Genomic DNA, 26148 nt, shown 5'->3' with positions numbered 1-26148 from the left:
TTAGCACGTCGTAATCACCACTGCTGCATTGTGCGGAAACATTTGCTATTGTATGGAAAATATCCAGCTGCGATCACCAGCTATAAGTCTTGTTTGTAATTCCTGATGTTTATTTTAGCAAAATGTTAATCCAAAGTGCTAATTTACATCGGCTGGCAATATTGTCATGTTTATGTAGATTCAATGTTGTCGGACATTGAATCGTTGTGAAAAGGGAGAACTACCCACACTACAAAATTCATCATTTTGACTCTGATTTAAGTGATTTAACGACCCTCCATGTTTAGTAATGATGTTCAACTATATATTGTTTTGATCAACAATAACCTAAATGCTGGATTTGGAACAAAAAATATTCAATTTCTCTGTTTATTTTTGACATTTCAATCAGTTGGTTATTTTAATTATTGAGAGAATTCAAATTCTAAAAATAAGTTTCTGATGAATCAAAAAATGCTTGGTAGAACGATGAACAATTTGCACAATCTGGGTTTTGACCGGTTTAAACCTAGTTTTCACCGGTTAAAACCAGGTTTAAACCACTTAGTAGTCAAAACCAGTTTTGACCACTTAGAGATCAACCCTGGTTAGTGACTTCAGTTCAAATGGTGACATCATTCTATTTACTTGTGCTATCGTTATTTGTATTTTGGCCTTCAAGCGCGCAGATTTGGCCGCAGAGAAGGAGCTCTCGGTAGGCCACGATGGCTGCCGGAAAAAAACACGAGTTTTAAGGCCTGAACTTCATTAATGTTCTGTTCAGTTTTTTTATTTTTTTTATAACTATCACAACAGAAAACAATAACTTATCTATCTGTGTAGAAGTAACAAAATGCGGACCTTATAACGTCCGTATTAATTCAATCAATCAATTCAAAATCTTGTTTTCTCTTCAGTCTTGAATGTTAACTATTTATTTGGCCAACAGGTTTGTGTGAATAAAATTACGATATATTGTCATTAAAATAATTTCAAAATGTCAAATGATAAAAAAGCTGGCAATCCACTCTTCTCGTCTTCAAATGCTTTGAGCTTCAATACCACTTCTCTTTTCATGCCTGTCCAAGAACAAGCATCTGCTATACTGTCACCAGGTAATGCATGATTCAAAGTCTAATTTCTTATCTGCATTGTTTGTTATAAATCTATTGAGTGAAATGATCGGTTAATTTAGTTAAAGCGGAATGAAACAAATAAAGATATAAATGTAGACTTGTAGAGGATAACTTGGGAATCATAAGCTATATCAAAAGTCAAACTGTTATTTTGTGACCTAAGATTTTGTACACAGACGAAATCAGTTCATCGTATCACTTATAATTTGCCAGACGTTTTGATACGATTATCTGATTGATGCATTTAATAAACAATTTGTTTGCAAAAATAAGCTTACTGTACGCAGGCATTATTGTTAGAAATATGTTGCTAACTCGGTTGCATTGGGCATTACAACTGTGCGTTTAATCTTACAACTGTTTGCAAGTTTGATTTAACTTTTTTTCAAATTCAGCTTTATTTGTGCAAAAGACGAGCAAACAAACCAAATAAAGCTGAACTTGAGGAAATTGATAAATTAATAAAACAAAAATGCATTGAAGCAAAAAAGAGTACGGTATCTTAACAAGAAATCAACAAGTAACCTCTGCTTTACTCAAATTGCATTAATAAGAAATCTAAAGAAATTGAAATCATGTGTGAAGGACCCGCCCTGGACTCTAAGCAAAGAAAAACAGGAGTATTTAAACGCCCTTGAATTGTGGCTCTTTAGAAAAATGCAACAAGGAAAACCTACATCAGGCACAAAATAAATGAAGATGTACCATCCCAAACCAATCAAACCGGAACTCTCTTGAATTACATCATCAAGCGACAAACAAGTTTTTTTGGCCATGTCATGAAGAAGCAACTATTACTTAGAACACACTGACTTTTGTGGAGTGATCAAAACAAGCTTGTGGAAAACAGTGTCCCATTTTTCTCAATAACCTCAAGGATCATCTTCACATTACAACCACAACAATTTTTAATACAGTCAAATAGGGTCATTCCATGCCAAGCGTCCTAGACCTATCAGTTTGACCCTCTTCGATTTTGCTCAAACTTGGTCAGAATGTTATTTGGCATGATTTAGCCATGCATTACAAATTTTAGCTCAGTATCTATTATAGTTTTGGAAATATGATGCTTTAAAGTTTTAGGTAGCCTACTCCCTAAACTTTTTCGCATTCGGTTTTTTGGACCATTTTCAATTAACCATATTTTTTTTTCCGAAAGTTATATACAGGTTATTTTTGGTAAAATGATTCACTTTTAGTTATATTACATGATTGCATTGTCAAAATGCAATTAATTTGCAGCATAATGGAGTAATCAAACCTCAAAGTAGCTCGTTTCTTCACCAAAAACAAATTTTGTGCCATATTTAAAAGTCTGTAACTTTTTTATGAAAAGTAGGATGGTTATTATATTAATCCTGTATGCTCTTTCCCTACCAGGCAACAAGTTCACCAAGTTGGATAAATAACATTATATTTATTAGAAAGTTACAATGCATCAAAATATGCACCCCAAGCAAAAAAGCCAAAATAACGCCACCTTGTGGTAGAAAAATACCCCCGTTGAAGAGTGTTTACAAAATAATCTTTTTAACCATTTCATGAACATTACTTAAGGAACTTGTGTACAAAGTTTTGACTTTGTCACTCAACCGTTTAAGCGGTTGAAGTGAAGGAGCAAAAAACAACTGTGGGGACAAAACTACTGCTCTGAGCCATTTGGAACTGTTTTTATTGAATTCAGTGCCCCTGAAAAATTTTTCCCACTCCTCTACCATCTATATAAGAAATATACTTAAAATTCACTCATGCGTAACCAGGATTTGGACCTCGTGTGGCCAAATTGCAATCTTCAATATCTCGAGAACCGAAGGTCATAGAACGCTAATTTTTTTTTAAAAGAGTTGTCTCAATGAGCTCTATCTGAACACAATATATCATAAAATTCTGGAACCATGAGTGTACTAACATTTTTTTCCCTAAATTAAGCATGGAATGCCTGCAAAGCAAAGAAGTCAATTTTTTATTATGGGGAGTTAAAATTGGCCCCCAACTTACCTCTTAATAGTTGAGTGACAAAGTCAAAACTTTGTACACAAGTTCCATAGGTAATGTTCATCAAATGGTTAAAAAGATTATTTTGTAAACACTTTTTAACGGGGGTATTTTTAAAGCGCAAGATGGCGTTATTTTGGCTTTTTTGCTTGGGGTGCATATTTTGATGCATTGTAACTTTCTAATAAATATAATGTTACTTATCAAACTTGGTGAAGTTGTTGCCTGGAAGTGAAAGAGCATACAGGATAAATATAATAACCATCCTACTCTTCATAAAAGAGTTACAGACTTCCAACTATGGCACAAAATTTGTTTTTGGTGAAGAAAAGAGCTACTTTTAGGTTTGATTACTCCATTATGCTGCAAATTAATTGCATTTTGACAATGCAATCATGTAATATAGCTTAAAGTGAATCATTTTACCAAAAATAAATCTTATACAACCTTCGGAGCAAATAATATAGTTAATGGAAAATGGTCCAAAAAACCGAATGCGGAAAAGTTTAAGGGGTACCTAAAACTTTAAAGCATCATATTTCTAAAACTACAATAGATATTGAGCTAAAATTTGTAATGTGTGGCTAAATCATGCCAAATAACATTTTGACCAAGTTTGAGATCAAATTGGGATCTTTATGATTTCAGGACGTTTGGCATGGAATGACCCAATAGACAAGGAAAACAAAGTAACCTTAGCGGGTTTAACATAATATATTTACAAAATATACAGCTACCGCAAAATGACTTCGGACCTTTCCAAATTTTCAAGAAAAACAAACATTTTGTATATATACAATGAAACCTTTTATTAAAAACAATCAACCTTTCTTAATATTTTATTGCATTGTTATAATCTTCTTCACATTTTTCACAATCTTCACATTGTTAGTCATAATGCTTATTGTTAGTCGTATGATCTGATGTAAAACGCACAGCTACAAACGTGGTGTAAATTACGCAAAAAGGTCCGAAGTCATTTTGCGGTAGCTGTATAACATAATGACTCAAACTTTTTCGACATGTACTTGTGTCCTCATCATGAATTAAATCTGCAATATATAGTCAAACCGGCAAATACGCAGAGGTTTTTTAAAAACTTATTCTACATCATTTAATAAGCGGAAAATTCGTCTTGTTTTTGTTCAGTTATGTTGGTCTAGTACTGCTCTATAATCGTATAGCTTTGGTAGAGAGGTACTTTTTAAAAACCATAGACAGACAATCGATAACAACTTAATAACATTGAATTGCATAATTCAAAATTAATACAGAAATGAAATAAATACATAATTTCAAACGTTTTCGGCAAAACTTTCTGCCCTCTTCAGGAAAATATCTTAAATCATCTAAACAAAACAATTATTCGTGAAATGTTAATAATAAATGGCTGAAATTCAATAAAACTGCACTGACCTGCGTACAAGCAACAACTGATGAACAAACACAAAAGGTGGTAGCAATCTGTCATAATTATGCGGGAGTGTGGTTATGAGACAAGATAGTGAGCGGACAACATAACATAAAATAAACGTAAGCTAATACAAATTCAACAAAAAAGATGCCCCTCCAACGAATAATTGTTTGTTGAGCCTGGGGTTGTGCTGCTTAATTTGGAGTGCCTCATGAATTTTAGTTTCAAACTCTGATTGACAGTTGCGAATTATCTTGAATGAATCTAATGTAAATTTGATGTTGGAACAAATACTGCAGTCATAAATGTGGTCTTTGATTGCACTGTGTTTATTGATGTCTGTTAAATTTAGGTGTTCCGTTGCTCTTGTTACCAAGTGTCTTGTGGACATACCTATGTATGTGATGTTCGTGTCGCACAAACAAGTGAATTTGTAGACAATGTTGGAACGAAGAGACTGCGGGACGGGAGATTTCAGCGAAAAATATCTACTGATTTTAAAGGTTTTGTACAGAGGAACAATGTCGATATCAAATTTACACTTAAAGAGTTTAGATAGTTTTTTAGCGTATACGAGAGATTCCTTTCCTAGGAAAGATATGGATATAGAGTTCTGGAAATTTATGACGTCAGTATTCGGTGAAGATACTGAATTGAAACGTTGTAAAACCTTATCAAAAAACTGCCCGGGATATTATCCATTCGCATATAACATAGATTTAATTTTGGCGATTTCATTCATGTAGTGGTATTTGTCTGAGCAGATAGAACGAGCACGATTAAGCAAACCTAACACCAACCCAAATTTCCATTTCATAGGACACACTGCGTTGAAATTTAATAATAATCCAGTGTTACTAGGTTTTCGCCAAACCCATGTATCAAAGTACTTTCGTTAATCTTTAGTTCAACAATCAACATCCAAGAATGGTATACAGGCCTCGAAATTTGTACTTTTTTCCAGCGGTCAAGCATGTCCTACCAGACTGGCCCTTTCAATGGACATTTAATATCTCAACCGGACATATTTTTTGCATGTAGATTTTGCACAAAATCACACTACAGAAGTCGTGTTTGTAGAAGAAGATTTTCTACAACAGAATAGCTCTGCAATGGTTGATGGCTTAATTAACCGACCCTGAAGTATACTGGAGCAGTTTGCTTGCAAATAAATCAGTGCGTTAATGACAGTCGTGTAATGACGCAATAAACACAATTGAAATCAGCGTAAATAAGGTCGCCACATTCGCCTAAGCATGTGCGGAACCCAGCTGAGACTTGCTTCTCTGTGACGTTTCTTTTTAACAAACGATCAATGTAACGCAATAATCCGCATTGTTAAAATTAGAATACAATATATCCTGCCGAAAAGTTCAGACAACTTTATTTCAAGGCAACATTGCAAGGTATTGAAATGACTTTTGACATCAGCTCGTTAACCAGGCCACTTTAATGTGATCTTTAAAGCAATTGCTTGTACTATTATTTAAGGATGAGCCGATTAATCGGAATCGGCAGGTATCGGCAATTTTTGGAGAATCGGAATCGGCATCGGAAAAAATTGTCGATTCTTTCTGATCCTTTATCAAAGTTTCCTAATCAAAAGTAGCGCGAGCGCGTGGAAATACCGATCAAAGAACGGCTTTTTTGAACAACCGCATCAGCCTCAACTAGCATTCGGAGAGCGGTAATCTAAAACTCTAAATTATGACGATTGTCTGCCATTTTGTAAACTCTTGTATAGTAGGCACGAGATCAAAATACTTTCTTTCTTTGAAATGACGAAAAACGTTCAAAGAGAAAGTCAGACTAGATAAAATATAAAAGTTGAATGATTACACAACGGTTAGAAGTTAAAGGAGAAATGGATTATTACATAATAGTTATTAGCTTGCAGTATGCGAGGCGCTAAAAGCAAGTTAAGAGAAAAAGCGAGGGGGTATAAACTGCAAAGAAAATGAGAACAACTGTCTGAAAGATTCAAAACGCTTTTAGAAAAAAAACAAAGGGCGTCAATGGAAAACAACGTGTGAAGTTGCAAGTTATATCTTTTCAGACGCTGAATTGCAGTGAATTAATCTTGTCATTTAGTAAACACGTGAAAAAAGATTACCTCGTTTGCGCAATAATCACTTGATTGTTTGTTCAACCCATGAAACGGACTATGTTACAGCCAAATGCTGTCCCAGCTCTAGTCGGCATTCGGCAAAATTAGGGAGTTTTCTTTGATCTGTAGAATATACCTTAATGCAGACATTTTTAGCGCAGCAAGAAGAGAAATGATTTGGTGGAAACTAAACAATACTATGTTTCCTGAGCTGAGCAAAATTGCAAATAAATTGCTTTCGTCACCACCATCGTCGATCGAAAGCGAACGAATTTTTAGCACAGGTGGAAATATTTTTACGCCTCAACGGAACAGACTTACTCCAGCAACTGGAGAAAAGTTGATGATATTGCATTTTAACTTACGTGCCTTTAATTTTGAATATTAAAAAGTGGAAATGTTCTTTGTAATTATTGTTTAATCGTTGTAAAATTCGTAGTCACTGAAAGTTGCTTATTGTTAATTTACTAAGCAGAGAGAAGTAACTTCCAAGTATTGGCCTATTACGCTTAATGCGTTCAACAAACAATCGTGTGATTGCGCAAACGTAATCAAACCAGCTACCCAGTAATCTTCACGTGTTTGCTAAGCAACAGGATTGGCTGCAACTCTGCGTTCGAAAACAATACTAATTTCTTCACAAGATGTTTTTCTTTTTTCGCCTATTGATGCACTTTGAATGCAAGGCTGGTGTGTTACTTTTTTAAAGGTTTTTGTATATTCAATACCGCTGCGTTCATTTTCTTTTACACTCTAGTCTTTTTATCTTCTTGTTTCAGGCACCTTCTTGAATTCTGCGAGAAAAATACTGCAAACCGCACAAGATAATATTTTGCACACTGCATTAAGCTACGTTTATTTTGCACTCTGTGAGCAATGGCGATTTTTCTCTTTTCACTGATTTCCGCAACAAATAAAACGCGTGTCTATCACCACTTTGTAGCGCGCAAAAAGCGAAGAACTACCGTAAAAAATCACGCTGTCTAGAGCAGGCGACAAAGTGAACGCTTTTAGACATTTCAAAGGCAGCAACTTGTAACAAAATCGCAACCACTTGTAGAGCGCCAACTAAAAGCAGCTTTAATCATTTAACCAAAGAATCGGAATCGGCAAGTATTTAAGAATCGGCATCGGCAAAAATTCTGTAATCGGCACATCCCTACTATTATTGCTTCAGCTCCGTATTTGTTCGCGTTAAACAAACAATTGTTACAATTCAAATTTAAAACATAATTTTGCTGCATTAGCTCTATTTTTGTCAAGAATTTTGTGGCGGTCATTTATGACCGACCAATGAGCCGGCTTCGGCAGACATTCGAGGTCATTCCGGAGGTCATGTCCGCCATGACCGCTGGATATTTCGAGGCCTGGTATAGTTTCTCTAGCTTTTTCCACTGTGAATTTTATGTTTTTATGTTGAGAATTTAGCACATTTAGAAAAGTTGAGCACGAATCTTCATCATCAAAAACAGCAAAAATATCATCTACATACCTAAGACTTCACCGAATACTGACATCATAAATTTCCAGAACTCTATATCCATATCTTTCCTAGGAAAGGAATCTCTCGTATACGCTAAAAAACTATCTAAACTCTTTAAGTGTAAATTTGATATCGACATTGTTCCTCTGTACAAAACCTTTAAAATCAGTAGATATTTTTCGCTGAAATCTCTCGTTCCGCAGTCTCTTCGTTCCAACATTGTCTACAAATTCACTTGTTCGTGCGACACGAACATGACATACATAGGTATGTCCACAAGACACTTGGTAACAAGAGCAACGGAACACCTAAATTTAACAGACATCAATAAACACAGTGCAATCAAAGACCACATTTATGACTGCAGTATTTGTTCCAACATCAAATTTACATTAGATTCATTCAAGATAATTCGCAACTGTCAATCAGAGTTTGAAACTAAAATTCATGAGGCACTCCAAATTAAGCAGCACAACCCCAGGCTCAACAAACAATTATTCGTTGGAGGGGCATCTTTTTTGTTGAATTTGTATTAGCTTACGTTTATTTTATGTTATGTTGTCCGCTCACTATCTTGTCTCATAACCACACTCCCGCATAATTATGACAGATTGCTACCACCTTTTGTGTTTGTTCATCAGTTGTTGCTTGTACGCAGGTCAGTGCAGTTTTATTGAATTTCAGCCATTTATTATTAACATTTCACGAATAATTGTTTTGTTTAGATGATTTAAGATATTTTCCTGAAGAGGGCAGAAAGTTTAAGTGCTGACAAGGTGCTGACATGCTGACTAAGTGCTGACAAGGTTTAAGTGCTGGGTTTAAGTTTGACAAGGGCCGGGGAGCACTTAAACCCAAACCTAACAACTAAAAGTGCAATTAAAGAGCACATCGCCTCTTGTGAAACGTGCACTGACAATGTCTCGATCGACCAATTTAAAATCATCTCTCGAGGCAGATCTGATTTTCAGACTAAGATCATGGAAGCCTTAAGAATCAAACGTAACAATCCATCTCTCAACCGGCAGTTATTCGCCTGTGGCTCATCGTTCCTTTTATGTGTGTTCTAATTGTTTTGTCCAATGCCTGTAGTCTACACCTCACGTGATCTGTTTCTCACCGCATAATTTACTCGCAATCATTCTCGTATCATTTGTTCAGTTTGTGCTTTCAGTCCAGAGTGTCGTTACAGTTACAGTGCATAGTCAAATTTATCTTACGATTTTTCATTTTATGTATTGCAGATTTAATTCCTGATGAGGACACACGTACGTGTCGAAAACGTTTGAGTTTATTTTATTTAATTATGTTATATTTTGTGTGAAATAAAGTATGCTAAACCCGCTAAAGTTACTATGTTTTATTTCTCTATGGTTTAACAAAGCAAACTCTCTACCAAAGCTTTATCAAATAATATTTACGGCACAAAATTTTGCAACACAGTAAGTTACATCATTATAACATAGCATAATGCCCTTCTTTGTATACCGGACACTTGTATCATTAGGCTACTTGCTAGTGAACTGATAAATGAGCATTATCGCTATATCTTATGTTAAAACTTTAAAAAAAATTGGCCTTTCAGCAACAAAAATTTTCTTTTTTCATAATCCTGCCCCCCCCCCAGTCAAAATTTTTTTCGGCGCCCCTGGCTACAATAGCCAAATTTTGGTAAGCAACCCATAATCTCAACTCAGGGCCTCAACTATTTTATATACAATTTTAAATCAGTTGCTGTCCAAGAAAAGTGAAGAACCCTTTAGGCCTACAATTACATCTCGGTCATTTTAATCCAATCACACATAACACCTTCCATAGTTCAAAAGGTGCAGCCTGATGTTGCAATTAGTTTACCAAGAACTAATACAATACCAGTACTAGAAACCTTTGCTGGTAAGCTAATCAAGCTTTAAACCTACTCTGGAGCTGTATTAACTCTGTTACCTTGCCTAGTTAATCACAGTTTAATCATGGTTTAAATAGCCCTTGGTGTTGGTGCATACGAAAGCCTCACTTAATTATAGTTTAATTCAAGATTAAGTTAAATACAGTTTAATCACTGTTGGTGCATTCGACCCTTAGGGTTTACTGGACAGCAAGGAAAGACACAGTCACATCTGGTGTCAAAATAAAGTCCCTTATGGCATTGGTAGATGGTAAAATAATATACTTTCACACATGGTTGACAGTGAAATTTGGTGATTTGAAAATGGCATAGGCTACTATTGTATTGAAATATCAACCAGGTATACGATATCTACCAGGTATACAACAATGTTACAAAATTATAATCAAGCTAGTTTTTATTCAAATAATTTAGTATCATAATGTTGTGATGTTTAGAAAAGGATATCGATAATGATGAAGATGTTGCACAGATGGTCGATGGTGCATTTGAACAACAGAATGTAGCTACATTTTCTATGTTTTCTCAAAAAAGTGACCAAGCTTCAGGTACCGTAACCTATCTAGTGCTGGTGCACTAATACCAATACTTAATTTTATGTGGATATCCAGCCATTATCCCATTAAGTCGTTAAATGGCCTTTGAAACTACCATGCTGGTAGGCCATGTTTGATCACTAGCTTCCACAAGCCAACATTTCTCTACTCTATTGTTGTTTGAACCGTATTTTATGCTCATTTGCAACATTTTTTCACAAACAAAGAGAAGTCTAACACTGGCCACTGCAATATTGGTAAGAAAAGTATCGCAAAAATGCTGAGCGTCAACATATAAAAACTCGACGACTGGGTTTGCACCTACTTGGGAAGTAGTGCATTCAAATACAAATACAAATGCCAATACTTTTCTCTGCCTTGTTTGCGTTTTTCTTACTGCAGTGAAACGCAAAAACACGATATTATTAACTGCATTTCAAAAACACAATTTTTTTGGGTCCACGTCTTTTAGGTGCCGACAGTTAGGCGCTGGTCAAATAGGCACGCACAGCCGCACACTTTGGCGTCAGGATATTTAAGTGCAGAGCACTGTGGCGCCTGGTTATTTAGGCGGTCCACGACATTAAGGCGCAAACAAAACGGCGTGAGACAAAAAGACGCAGAAAAAACGGCACAGAGACAAAAAGGCGCAGAGGCAAAACGGCGCAGACAAAACGGCGCCAAAGTCAACGTAACAAGCTCGGAACCTTTTCCTTATTTTTTCACATGTTTTAGTCAATTCCTCTTTGTCATGAGTTGCCAAGGGTGGTGGGGGGGACTGGTATACCAGCTTCAAGAATCCTTATTCACACATAAACTTTCGTTATGGTTGCAGAGTATTATCGTTCTATACATTGACTTTTTGCCTCTGCGCCTTTTTGTCTCTGCGCCTTTTTCTCTCGCGCCGTTTTGTTCGCGCCTTAATGTCCTGCTTCGTTATTTAGGTGCTATTTCTAGTAAAGTCTGCACTGCAGATCATAATCAGCTTGGCAGGTAGGGCAATGCTTTACACACGAAATGTTATATTGAACAGAAAAATATGTTGTTTTGTTAATGTGCGTGCATTTATTTGTTGTTAGTCATGGCTTCAGTGAGTGAAGCTGCTTAAACCGACAATGTTTTTCACACAAAATGGCCTACCTGCCAAACTGGTATAATCTGCAGACTTTACTAGGAAAAGCACCTAAATGACCGGGCGCCACAGTGCTCTGCACCTAAATATCCTGATGCCACATTGCCACAGTGTGCGCGCCTATTTGATCGGCGCCTAACTGTCTGCACCTAAAAGACGTTCTTCCTAAAGGGTAAGGTGATGCCTCCGCATTTCATCAAAGCTGGACTTAGAATCAACACAACAGAGTACCGGTACCTGAAGATTCTGAATGATATTTTGCTGTCCTCAATTTATAGAAACTACGGTGCCACTAAACTTATGCTTGTTCAAGACTCTGCGCCAGTGCATGGAGCAAAAAAAGTTTAGACTTACGGTATCTGAAGAAAAATCTTCCCATGTTTGTCCGAAAGACATTTAGCCTAGTTGCTCTCCAGATCTGAATGTTTGCGACTATTGGCTATTCAGATTGAAGGATAGCCTAACTCAATTCCACACCCTAACCTCAACTCTCTTAACTCTATCTGTAGCGACACAAGGCTTTATGAGGATGCTCCACTCTAGTAGTGAAATATTTCACAGAAGCAAATATGCTAGAAATGTGAAATTTCTTGACTTTTAGTTTTTATTCTTTGCGAATTTTCTAAACCTAAACTGGTCATTTTTCTACTTTCTGCCCTTCACAATATGCATTTCGTCTGAGGTGGCTAGACATTTTCGTGCAATGCCAGTTATATATTATGTTAATGTTAGCGCAATTACTTTGAAATGTCAAAAACGCCCAAAAATGCCTTATATTTATGAGAAAAAGTAATTTTTTGTGTGGTTTAGCACTACTTTATGTCATAATTCAAAAATTTCAATTTTGAAGCTTATTAGAAATTAGAATAAAAACCGACTTTCTGGCGTTTTTTCATCTCAAACAATTTATTTCAAAAAACTTGTTGGGTAAAAATTTATATTATCTTGTAAAATATTTTGGCTCTGTGATTTTCATAGCTGCCGTTATTAGCGATTACCGTATTTTACGGACCATAAGGCGCAATTTAAATCCTTTTTTTTCCTCATAAATTGATCGTGCGCCTTGTAAGCCGGTGCGCCTAATGTATGGATCAAGTAGTGCTTTATTGCCTACACTCAAAACCAGTACCGATACTATTATTATATAAATAAACCACCATCTTACACAATAAACTACTGTAAAAGCAACTAGCAACTGTGACATTCACTAGGCCCATTTTTTCTTTTGCTCGTTGTACTATTGTGACTTACTTACATTTATTACGCAACAAGTAACCTGTGATATTCACTAGGCCCGGTGCGCCTTTATAAACAAAAAACTAATCAAAGCAATTTATATGCGCCTTATAATCGGGTGCACTTTATGGTCCGTAAAATACGGTAATTAGCACTGGGCCAAGATAGCCCGTGACGTGCTTTCCGTGTACGAAAACAGCTCGTATTAAGATAGGGTTAAAGCAGCTATTCGAAGAGCATTCCGGAATCTCGACAACTATGAAGTGAAGAGAAGTTGTTCACGGTTTCTCCAGAGAATATCCAAAATTATTGAAGCAAAGCGCCATCGTATTGAATAATTGTGTCAAATAGACTGTAAGGATTACATTAATAAAGTTAAAATAATAATTTATTTTTTTCATCCTTGAAATCAGGATATGACGAAAAAATGTCCCAATGTAGTAACTATGCTTGCTTAAATTTAGCGTTGTATCCATTGCAGAATACATTGCTCCTCAGCGCTTTATAAAGCAGACGGTCAATGTAGTTATGGAACCCTGTATACTAGTGTATACTGTATATATAGATCGCTATAGCTCAAACTAACTAATTTCTAAATACAGTAGCATATAATTTTGATGTAAAATGCCAACTTGATTTAGAAATAGTAAAGCTTTGGTTGAGATTTATTATTTACATGTTTTACTTTTTGACATGTTTATTATCATCTTATTATGTGATGTATTGACCTAAAGTCCTATAGTTATGTATAATATTTGATCTTTTGCATTGTTTTACTATATTACCTACTTTTTTAACACTTTCATTAAATTTTATAATCATCTTGATAGTATTTCATTCTTTATTATTGTTGCAGATTATGCTGATGAAGCCACACTTGTGTGGCGAAAGCTCTGTATTTAAATAAACTGCTTCTTCTGATTTGGTGTGATACTGTTTGTAACTTTACTTTGGTAGAGAGTTTGCATTTTTGAACCATAAACAAGCAAAACAAAGTAACCTTATCAGGTTTGATATAATGTATTACATAAAAAACAAAATATCTGACATAATAACTCAAACGTTTTCGACACGTACGTGTGTCCTCATCAGGAATTAAATCTGCAATAGTTATAGTGCAAAGCCAAATTCATCGTACGATTTTCATTATATTGAAAATGTATATATATTGCAAATTTAATTTCTGATGAGGACACACGTACGCTGGGGTGTGGCTGGTGCCTACCAAAAATTAAACACTCTACTAAATCAGCCCTTCTTTTGGTAGTGTGAATGGGTGATACAAACTCACCTGCAAAATTTCAGCTGATTTCGACAACATTTAGGTGTAGCACACGGGATTTAAAGATTGCGCAATCACACGGCACCAAAATAGCTGCCAGCTGGACAAAATTTCCGTCTTTTATTATTTATGGTCACAGCGGTAAACCATAATCTCTTCGTGGGAAAATTGTAACATAAGATTCCCGGATCCGTTCGTCTGTGAGGCATTCCATTATAATTCAACAAATCCAAATAACCACTAAGTCTTCAATTTTGATGACTAAAGCATATGTTATAGTATGTAAAAAATGCATCTTGGCAAAAAAAAAATTTTGAAAATTGGACAAGCGGTTTTCGAGATATCATGTTCTGAAGTTTTGTAGCGGTCACTAGGTGGCGCTGTTGATGTTCCCAATGTTTTTTGATTTTAGGGTTATATTTGAGGTAGAAAGTTGGTTGAAGTGTCTATTCCACCACTTTTCATGATGCAGAATTCAAAAATGATGTCAATTTTAGTCTACAAGAATTAGCTAAGGCAGGCCTCGAAATTTGTACTTTTTTCCGGCGGTCAAGCTTGTCCTACCGGACTGGCCCTTTCAGCGGACATTTAATATCTCAACCGGACATTTTTTTTTGCATGTAGATTTTGCACGAAATCACATTACAGTATTGTGTAGTCGTATTTGTAGAAGAAGATTTTCTACAACAGAATAACTCTGCAATGGTTGATGGCTTAATTAACCGACCCTGAAGTATAGGCTACTGGAGCAGATTGCTTGCAAATAAATCAGTGCGTTAATGACAGTCGTGTAATGACACAATAAACACAATTGAAAACAACAATCCAAATTTCCTTATTACAAAAACAACTACGATCACTTATTCCGTGGTTTTCGCGTTATAGAATCGTTGTGCCAAGCGATTACTGCCTCCGCGGGGTCGTAAATTTCCAGCTCAGCACTGTCCACCGGCAACGACAAATGTGTCTAACACCCTCCCTTCTGTGCAGAAATTCTATTTCTATCAGTATCAGCGTGAATAGGGTAGCCACATTCGCCTAAGCACGTGCGGAACCCAGCTGAGACTTGCTTCTCTGTTACGTTTCTTTTTAACAAACGATCAATGTAACGCAATAATCCTCATTGTTAAAATTGGAATACATATCCTGCCGAAAAGTTCAGACAACTTTATTTTAAGGCAACATTGCAAGGCGTTGAAATGACGTAAAATGGCTACTTTTGCCATCTGCTCGTTAACCACGCCACTCTAATGTGATCTTTAAAGCAATTGCCTGTACTATTATTGTTTCAGCTCCGTAGCCTATTTGTTCACATTAAACAAACAATTGTAACAATTCAAATTTAAAATATGTTTTTGCTGCATTATCTCTATTTTTGTCAAGAATTTTGCGGCGGTCATTTATGACCAACCAATGAGTCGGCTTCGGCAGACATTCGAGGTCATTCCGGAGGTCATGTCCGCCATGACCGCCGGATATTTTGAGGCCTGCTAAGGAGTTGTGTGGCATTTAAAAAAAAAATGGGAGACCGAATGCCAACCCCCAAATTTCCATGTGGGCAACAAGATATCCCAAAAATTTTTTTTGTTCTTTAAAGTTTCTTGCGTATACTTTATGATAATATACTGTTTATTTATGAGACTTTTGTCCTTTTTTCACAATGCAACCTTTTATTAAAGACTTACATGAGAAGTTATATGATCTATTAATGCAATATTTGAATGATGAGTGCTTATGATGTCACAATAACAAATTATAGATTTCCCCAAAAAGTTTTTTTGTTGTGAAAATTGCCCGGGAGAACAAATCAAAAAGTGTATTTCTGTAAAATTAGCCCGCTGCTATCGAAAATGGGGTGCAACGCGATACACCACTAAAAACTTATCACTACAATCCAAACTACTTAGATAAAGACGGAATTTTCGTCCAGCTGGCAAGCACTGAGCAAACAGTTAAATATGCGACCAACTTTCAAGCAGCCATTTTACGAATGACTAGAATAAATTACGATATCTCAAACTCACGTACGCAGTTACTGTGACGTAATAGTGAAACATTGTGAAGCAATTCTCAACAGGTGTGATACAAGTCTTACGAACGATGGTGCAATCTTGGCTCATTTTTTAAAAAAATTCCATGACGTAATACGCTAAGATTCAGTAGACCTGAACGGTTTTATATGACGTTTGATTTGGTGAACCATTGTCAGGAACAAGAGTGCACCAGGCTTTAGCATCGTGTAATTATCAAGTTTCGCTAAGTTTGAGCCAGTGTATATAGATGGTGTATATAGATGCAACATCTCTATGTAATCATCCCTGCACCAAAATCTCGTATTTGCAGCCATCATAGAGGTAGCTGTTTTAATTGGTTGTGCTTTACAGTCGTATGAAAACTCTGCATTATTAACATCTTTCCAATTGAAAACATTCAATTCCGCAAAATCCTGATTTGTAATACTGTCCCAGTTCTAAAGCGATTAAATAAAGTGTAATTTGGTCCTCTGGATGCTTCTGATTGCTGCTTTAGCCTTTTCTGAAGCCATGGGGACTTCATCAGCTCCTGATGTTCTCTTGTTCAAGCGCTTCAAAACAAGATGGCAATTTATTGACCAGACTGCATTTGAAGACTTGTCAACTGATGATTATACAGCCAATGCTGTGGTTGAGATGGTGAAGGTCTTGGAGACGGCTGTGAAAGTCACTCAGCCAAGAGATGGCTACATAGAACTACTGGAGCTGGCCATTATTTTTCTTTTAAGAGCTGTCCCTCAAGGCATCCACTTTGTAGCTCCCGGAGCCATGCACCAATGGATGGCAAAAATGATCTACACTTTCAAAGTCTGGATTATTCTTTCACAGTTGAAACTTTTTTTTTTTAGTTTAGATTGACAGCACGCCAGCATCGAGGATTGCAGGAACTCTGTATATTCTTTTCCCATATCTTCGTTGAAGCATGGGCAACAGCGAGCATTGTTGTAAAGGGCAGGCCCCAAGAAATGTCCTAAAGCTGCTGAAGCTATTGCAGAAGTATCAAACGATTAATGCTGACATATCCAACGCTACAGTAAAAAAGATTGCAACCCAACTGTAGTTCCTTTCTGAGCAGTTGGTTGGCTTGACGTTGTTTGATGACGTTTTGGACAATAGCTTGGGCAAGATGGTTGTGGCTAAGAAAGAGAAAGAAGCGGAAGAAGAGCCATTTAAGCTTGCAACTATCGACTTAAGACTCATTCAAGAGAAGACTGTAATCAACTTTATGATGAGGAACTCAACACTTCTTTTCAAGAACTTGGGTCTTTTGGTTGGTTTCCTTGAATATCCGGCAGCTCAGTGGAAGGATCAGCCTAGCTTCATTGCTGCAAAAAGCTTCATCAGCACATTGGCTCTCACCAATGACCACGTTGAACGTGGCGTTGCCTTAGTTAAGGATTTTTCTGGCCCTTTGACAAAGGACGAAGAGCACCTGCAGTTTGTATTGAGAGTTGTTGCTGACCACCGTAAAAAGTTCTCTAACATCCTGAAGCAGACCTTGCTGGGCAACAACAAGTGATATTTGTCATCATGACACCCCTGCCGATCAGCATTGAGCAGCTAATATCCACTGTTAAGGAACACAATAAAATGGGTGGGACCCAGGCATGCAAGCGTTGGGCAGAGAGCAACTATGGAAGTGCTTATGTGTTCTATACCTCATCTGGGTGGAATTTTAGATCCATTGAGCCACCTCTAAACATTAATGAATATCAATGACATTTTACAAATGGTGTTTTTTAACCAAAATGAACGTTTTGACAGGGTCATACCAACAATTTTCCAAAATAATTCTTTTTAGTGTACACAACTAAGGACCACCCTATTTGACATAGGCCAATAATACTTTTTATAGTTGAAAATATGCTTGTATTATTGAAAAATGTTTAAAAAAACAAGTGGTTTTTGACTATTTTCGTTGCCGTGTGATTTCGCAATCTTTAAATCCCGTGTGCTACACCTAAATGTTGTCGAAATCAGCTGAAATTTTGCAGGTGAGTTTGTATCACCCATCCACAGAGTACGCTAAAAGAAGAGCTGATTTGAATAACATAACGGCACCAGCCACACCCTAACGTACGCGACTACGCGTACGTGTCGAAAACGTTTGAGTCATTGTGTTAGATAATGTGTTTTGTATGTAATACATTATGTTAAACCTGCTAAGGTTACTTTGTTTTGCTTGTCTATGATTTAGAAATTGTAACAACTTGTCGGTATGTGTTCAATGTGCTGAAATCTTAAAACACAAATATTGATAACATTTTGGTGTTTGACATCTGGCCATACTTTTCTTTAACGCCCTTTCATGTTGTCAAGCACTGATTCAGTGTGTTGTTTCATGCAGATCCTTTTGCCAGCATCACAACTTCATCGTCGTTACCTCGAGAACATCAGCCATCTCCAAGCAGGCAGGTGATGACGCAGCATCATGAACCTCAGCTCTTTGTGCCGCCAGCAAGTCCTTCCGAGCAGAACCAACCTAATGCCTCACAGTCAAATTTATCTCAACCAAACACTCCATTTTCCAGTGCTCCTCCTATGGATTCCGGAGTTCAAAATAATCCTTATACCCGAACGTTTCCATCAGGGCAACGACCTCGACCTATGTTTGTATCAGGCAATCAGTTTTTTCAACATTCTAAGCCTCTACCTTTGCATAGTACTCCTGCTCCATCACTGGGTGCTTTACCTCCTCCTCTACAAGTTAGTGCGACAAATCCTCCACCATCCATGGGAATAGCAGCTCCCCCTCCAAGTAATTTCACCCCACCATCATTTGAGAAGTTTGCATCAACAGCTCTTCCACCAAACGAGCACCACTACCAACCAGTCTCTCCTCATTGGTTCCACTGCAAGACTTTAGAGGGAAGCGACGTGATCTGGTGCCCCTTCTCTTATGAAGACTCAAAAAATTTGGAGCAACTTTATCAAAGAAGCAAGTGCTTTAAAAAGATGATAGTAGATGGTCGTAATTTGCTAATGTCATGGTTTATGTTTGAACTTGCATTATTTTTCTATCTTCTTGCTTAAAGAACTGATCTTGTGTTTTGCAGCAGACGAGAATGGTAAACATAATACCGACGTTATCAGCACCGATGGAGGCCGGTATGATGTTGTGATGTCACAAAGAGTCCGCAAGAGCATTTACTGGGATGAACCCCCATCATCCGTGCGAAGGTGTCGATGGTTTTATAAAGCTGACACAGAGAATCTATTTACTCCTTATGAGGAAGATCTGTCCGAGAAGTTAGAGGTACTGTTGGAGCTGTAGACGTATCTTGTCTACCGTTTCACAGATTGAGGTCCAGTTTTAGACACAAATCCAGATGATTTAAAGGTTCAACAGAATCATAACTGATGTCTCAGTGCATGGTCATTGTTGCAACTTGCTGCGTGTTTTGTACCCTTAGGTTATTTTGAAGCTGATGGTGCACATTAGAGATGTACCGATATATCGGTATCGGTGATATCGGCCGATTTTTTGGTATCGGTATCGGCAAAATTTGGCCGATACTGTTGCCAATACTAAACATGTGAAAATAGACGTTTGCTGCGGATTCAGTATTCCTTTTGTCCATCAGCTTCACACCACACATTGCTCTCACCATCGCTCTCTCAGTTCTTCTTAAAATCGCCAATTCGTTTTTTCGTAAGCACCATGTCTCACTTCCGTACAGCATTGCAGATCTCACACAACTAGTATAAATTCTTTCTCTCATTTTCAATATAATGATTTTAATTTTATATAATAATCTATAATATATATAATAAATCTAATAATCATAATTTTAATTTCAAATTTTATTCTAATAAAACATCATGCACATATCGTTTCAATAAAATGGTAATGTCTGGTAATGTCTCAGTTGTCAGTTTTGCTTTCTTAGCAACAGCAGTTTCTGACATTTTGTTAATTTGAAAGCACTGCATAATACAGTACTTAATTTAGCGTTTGAAAAAATATAACATGTGACATTCATAAAATAATTTAATTAACCTTCTGTGAAACAGCGAATAGCTCTACTCTCCCTAAAGAAACTTTGTACCATGAAAAAGCGCAATCTTCGTGCACCGACAACACCACAACAATTACAGTGCATCAACATATGATTTATTGATTTGACTTGCCAGCACTTCACTTATACCTTGAACAGTTCAATAGCCTACTTGGCAACTAGTAAAATAAGTTCAAAAACTGCTGAGCTTATGCTTATCTAGCACTTCCAGAAAAATCGAACAAAAATCACAAAGTAAACTTGATTATTACGTCACGCTGACATACAATCATACATGCTACATAATTTTCTTACACTTGTATGCAGTCCTTACACAATTTACTGTAGTAGATGATACAATTTTGAAGAACGTTTTATAAAGGAATGTTTTACACACGCAGGAAAAGTAGATATCGCCCTTAACGACACCAGTCTCGTCCTGTTGCTCAACACAACAAACAGTGTACCAGCCTCATTTTTGTAATCAAATATCGATTTCACTTTTAAAGCATCTTCAGTTTGATATTGTCAAGAGCAAAATAATAATAAAAAATTCTTCAAAGGTTAAAAGTTTAGATATTATGACGTAACAATGCAGGTTGCGCCACCATGGAAACAATGAAACAAATTATATGATCTATTACTACGTAATTACTAATGAAGAAACGTAATGAAGATGTGATGAAGAAACTTAATCAACTTAACGACACCATGCGCATTAAAGTGGTTCAAAAAAACACAATTTTCTCGGAATCTTCCTCCACAAGGCTTAAAATGTGCCATTTCCCCATAGAAGTGCCCTTGCAAAAAATTAAACTGATTGGAAGTCGTTTAAAGGTCAATCAGATTTTCACTTTTTTACCACATTCTGCCTATGTCAAACCCTATCGCACACAGGCCGATATTGTGTGCAAGACTTACAGAGAGGGAAATGCCCCCTATTGTTTTGAAAACCACAGCAGAGAATGAGCTAGACTTCTATATGATGCAGAATTAAACTTAGTGTGTATGTAAACAGATTTATTAACTTAACACCCAACAAAGCAAAAATCTTATTTTCATACTAAACTATCGGCAATTCGGCATCTACCATTTTTATTGAAAAACACTTGAAACCGGCAGTAGTCTCATCAGTCATCACTTCAATTATTTTGACAGGTTAAATAAGTTTAAGCATAATACAATTTGCTTTTATCACAAAGAGACATCCATATCACGATAAATGAATTAAAATACAATGTTAGCATCAAGGACTGTGGTGTTAAATCAGATATGACATTCGGCCACTGTTTTCGTCACAGTCTCATTTCAGGCTTTGTTGAGATTAAGGGTTGCTTTGGTTGGCACCGGAAACCTTTTCCTGTGGATGCTTACTAACTGCAGTAGGTACTGGACTACTGGTACTGTTTCTGAGTCTCATGAAAATGATTGAAGTGATGACTGATGAGACTACTGCCGGTTTCGAGTGTTTTTCAATAATAATGGTAGATGCCGAATTGCCGATAGTTTAGTATGGAAATAAGATTTTTGCTTTGTTGGGTGTTAAGTTAATAAATCTGTTTACATACACACTAAGTTTAATTCTGCATCATATAGAAGTCTAGCTCATTCTCTGCTGTGGTTTTCAAGGTGATAGCGGGCATTTCCCCCTCTGTAATTCTTGTACACAATATCGGCCCGTGTGCGATAGGGTTTGGCATAGGCAGAATGTGGTAAAAAAGTGAAAATCTGATTGACCTTTAAACGACTTCCAATCAGTCTAATTTTTTGCAAGGGCACTTCTATGGGGAAATGGCACATTTTAAGCCTTGTGGAGGAAGATTCCGAGAAAATTGTATTTTTTTGAACCACTCTAATGCGCATAATCACTGGATGCCTGCGTCCAACTCCCACAGACTTACTACCAGTGTTTTCAAGCATCGCCCCACCAAAACTACGCAGAGAGAATTCCACCACACGGCTCGCATTAAAGGCAGAGGTAAATGATCGCCATCTCCTCCACACTGTAATTCTTGACGCACAACAGTTCACACGTCAACACCTGCCTTCCAGGCGCCCTTTTTCTCGACACATTGTGGCGCTTCATGAAGATCACTTCGACCTGATAAGTCATGGAGAGACCGCTGGGAAACGAATCTCACGGCCCAATCAGTTCCAAGCCACACTAGACACTACGCTACCACCTGGCTCAGACTTGCCAAGAAAAGAATGGGTGACTCTGAATTGCCTCCGTACTGGTGTTGGTCGCTTCAAGCGCAATATGTTTACTTGGGGATTGACTCACCAGCCTGTGTTTGCGGTGACTGTTAAACAGCACAGCACATCATAAATCACTGTCCAGTGTTTCGACCTGCAGAACATGTGGATCTCATAGACCCTGATATGAAGACATTGCTCTGGTTGCAACAATTGGGAGATGTTGCCTGAATTGCTGCCTCATAAGCAAAAAGAAGAAGCCTCGGGCGATTTTTGTTCTGTAGCTTAACATTCAAAATCGCAAAACTCACACTGCGCTGTCGTCAAGAGAGATTTTGGTGCGTGATGACACGTGATACACTGATACATCACATCAAGTTAACATAACAGAAATAGCAAAGAGCAAGTATCACTATAAAAAAACACAAAATGTGACGCAAATCGGCAACATCAAAAGACATAGATGTTCTTTGACTTGTCAGCAGCAAGTGGTGATAACTGTGGCTGTAGAAGTTCATTACGCAGCCTACTTACTCTGACATTGTTTAAGCTTGATAAGTTTAGTAGTACAACGAAAGGTGGAAATTAAATCACAAACTGATAGAACTAGCTTACTCAAACCACCAAGTTACTTCTTTTTTTTTTTTATTGTTTAGCAACGTAAAAACAATGCAAAATTATACATTTTTGCTACCTGGGTAGTCTTGGCCTGGTAAAAGCTTCTTAACCAAATGACAAGCGCCCTTAGAGGTAGTAAATTTAACATACTGATATTCAATTAAACGAACCCGAACCACGAACCATCAGATGTTAGGTTGTCCGTCCAATTGTGACCATTTCAGCATTCAGCCAGAGAGTTGATTATTACTTTAAACGTTTTTTGGTAGTTACACAACAAACAAGAGCAATAGCAGTGGTGGGAAGTTGCATTTTTTCTTTCTTCCAAGAAACGCAAACTTTATGACGTCGTGAACAGCGTAGCTTCTGATTGGTTGATGGTTCAATGGGATATCAGTATGTTAAAGTGCCTACCCCCCTTAGGTTGCACAGTACTTGTCGAATAGTTTTTGTACGACTACACAAATGACTTGGTTTACATTTTTACATCTTATTATCAATTATGATAGCCTATTTGGAGAGTTTATTCAAACCCTTTATTAATTTTTCAGAAAACCCAATTATGATGTGTAATGTTTCTTCCCTTATACCCCAGTCCTCAATCACGGTGGCCTTTCATTACTAAAACCTACTATTATGACACAACAATGCGGTTGAGATTGGATTCTTGAATCTTTAATAAATTATGCCAATTCAATACTTTTTTTAATAGTTTTATACAAATAAGGTAAAAGTTAGCAGGTGATATAATTCCTTGCAAATACATAGATTGCTTCTTTTTGTAACACTAAAGTATAGGCCAAAATATCGGTATCAGCCTAAAAAGTGATATCAGTTTCGGCCAAAATATTGGTATCGGTACAATGTACATCTCTAGTGCACATTGTAGATTACAAATAGTGTCTTTCACAGGTCGAGTATCATAAGGTTGTATCCAGTGGCTTGTGGCACAAAGGAATCGATATTGGAAATAAAGAAACTGTTGTTGTCCACAATCCACAACTCATTGTCCACTACCAGGTGAGGATTCCTTTGCTGACGCAGGAAAGCACTATGTCGAATGTCCCACTGCTAAACAAATACTTCCTTTTCTTACACGATCCTAAAAATCTGCTTCCGTGTAAGCGAGACATGCAGAACTGTTTTTTTAGTTGGTACATGCTTTGTCTTGGACAAAGATTGGCTATTCAAAACCTTTTAAGTTTAGCATACTTGTTGCTTCAACTTGCCTAACCTTGTCAGTGTTTGTGTTACATTTGAAGTAAGGTATGTTTTTTAAGAAAATACCATATTTTTACACAGCCTGAGTCTTTCGTTGATGACTTTGGAGGAGTGCACGAGCGAAGTAGCAAGTCAAAAGTGGTCAAGAGAGGTGTGCTTGCCACAGACTTCGCATCAGATATTCCCGAAAGTAACTGCCCGTTTTTGCAATTGCAAGTATTTGAGATTAGCCTACCTAGACTTACTGGTTTCATTAATTGAAAATATTTTTTTCTTCAATAGAATAATCATGTTTAATCAGCTGTGGCCTCCCATATGAACCTTTTCCATTTGCTCTGTTTTTGTTTGTGCCAGTGCTTCTGGCATACTTTTTCTTCCCATAATTTGCTTGACATTTTCAAAATGTTTTATTTTTTGTCATCCTTTTGTTCGTTCGCCTTGCACCATCCCAGTCAACATTAAATTTTCCAACGAGTTGCTTCTTGCCGAAATATCTTAGTTTTTTGAGGTTAATATTGATAGACTCCAGTCCTTGTCTATTTGTTGGATAACAAATTCATCTGTTTATCTTTCCATTCAGCTGATACGTAACAACCTCCTGTTGCACCGCATTTCAAAAGTTCTTAACTTTTTAGTCACGTTTTTTGCATGTCCAAATCTCACATCCATACGTGGCAATTGGGAAAACGAGAGTTTGCAGTAATCTTAACTTTGTGTTCTTACTAATTCACCTCTTTTTGATGGATAAATAAGTCCAAATCAAGCAAGATGTTATTACAACCCAACAAGTTAAATATTTTTGAAAAGTTCTTGAAATGCAGCGGTTTTTAACTGGAGGTGCACAAAGCGTTTTCAGGAGGTTTGTGAAACTTTCCAAATTTTCAGGATGAGTGATAAAATACGACGTTTCATAATTGTTTATGTTTTATTTGTGGGATACAGTCATGATTCTCATACTGTGTGTAGCGTCGCGTTGGTGCGTCGTTTGAAATTTCAAAGGGCGTCACACAAAAGTTCGGTTTCCCAACTGAAAAACATTTCATATAAAAGAGTAAAATCTTTTTATAAGTAGCAGTGGGCTATAAATGGGCAATTTTTTGTTTTGCTTTAGGGACAGTTTTTTTGTGTTCCATTTAACCTATCTCAAGATAAAATGACAAAATTTTTGGTCCAAGTTCCAAGAAAAAAGTGTGCAGGGCCAAATTCCAAAATGGCCGCCATTTTTCCTGAAAAATCACATTTTTAGCCATAACTTGGTCATTTTGGGGTAGTTTTACCTGGTTCTGGTGTCTTACCTTATGTTTGTGGGGTCAGGCAAGCTGTTTAAAAAATAATCGCTCTGTAGGTATCATGGCTGATACAGCCCTCGATGTACAATGATGTTCCAGTTTGATTGATCTCGTGCGTCTTGCCAAATATAATAATAAATAATAAGTAGGGTTTAACTTTTATATGTAGAGTTATGATATAGTGTGACAAAATTACCCACTTTTTAAACTTATTTTGTGGTTTTTATTTCGATCATCAGCAGACTACAAACTGTATGAAATTGTCCTGCTTTCAGCTAAATCTATAAACAAATTCAAACACGAAAGGGCACTCTGTCAGAAAGTAGCAGCTGCAGATGCCTTTGTAAATAAGAAGCCCACAACAAAAGTAAATCTACACTTTGACACTACACAGAGATGGAATGGCCCTATTCGGCTACAGTTTTGAATTGTATTTTGTATTTTATTCCACAATATCGTTTCTTTTGCATTCCGACAAACAAAAATAAATTGAAATGAAATTTAGCGCAAAATGTTTGAACTGTTAAATTGAAATGTTTGCTCACATAAAATCGACATGTATCCTACGTCACCGTTTGTATGCAAAC

The 26148-nt window shown here is 36.8% G+C and overlaps 1 protein-coding gene across 1 annotated transcript in view; it reads left to right on the top strand.

Moving 5' to 3' along the window:
• The first annotated feature begins 948 nt into the window (after window positions 1-948).
• LOC145778027 (triacylglycerol hydrolase DDHD2-like) overlaps window positions 949-26148 on the top strand; it is an 89791-nt gene continuing 64591 nt past the window's right edge. The window contains exons 1-6 of the mRNA XM_082589418.1: window positions 949-1094; window positions 10458-10568; window positions 18587-19177; window positions 19296-19495; window positions 23964-24071; window positions 24354-24462. Coding sequence (XP_082445544.1) covers window positions 977-1094; window positions 10458-10568; window positions 18587-19177; window positions 19296-19495; window positions 23964-24071; window positions 24354-24462 — 1237 coding nt within the window. The 5' untranslated portion in view covers window positions 949-976. The remainder of the gene's footprint in view (window positions 1095-10457; window positions 10569-18586; window positions 19178-19295; window positions 19496-23963; window positions 24072-24353; window positions 24463-26148) is intronic.

The sequence above is a fragment of the Aplidium turbinatum genome, chromosome 10, assembly GCF_918807975.1.
Source record: "Aplidium turbinatum chromosome 10, kaAplTurb1.1, whole genome shotgun sequence".
Classification (NCBI taxonomy): domain Eukaryota; kingdom Metazoa; phylum Chordata; class Ascidiacea; order Aplousobranchia; family Polyclinidae; genus Aplidium; species Aplidium turbinatum.
Note: the sequence above shows the minus strand (reverse complement) of the source record. Positions and strands in the feature narration are given on the sequence as shown.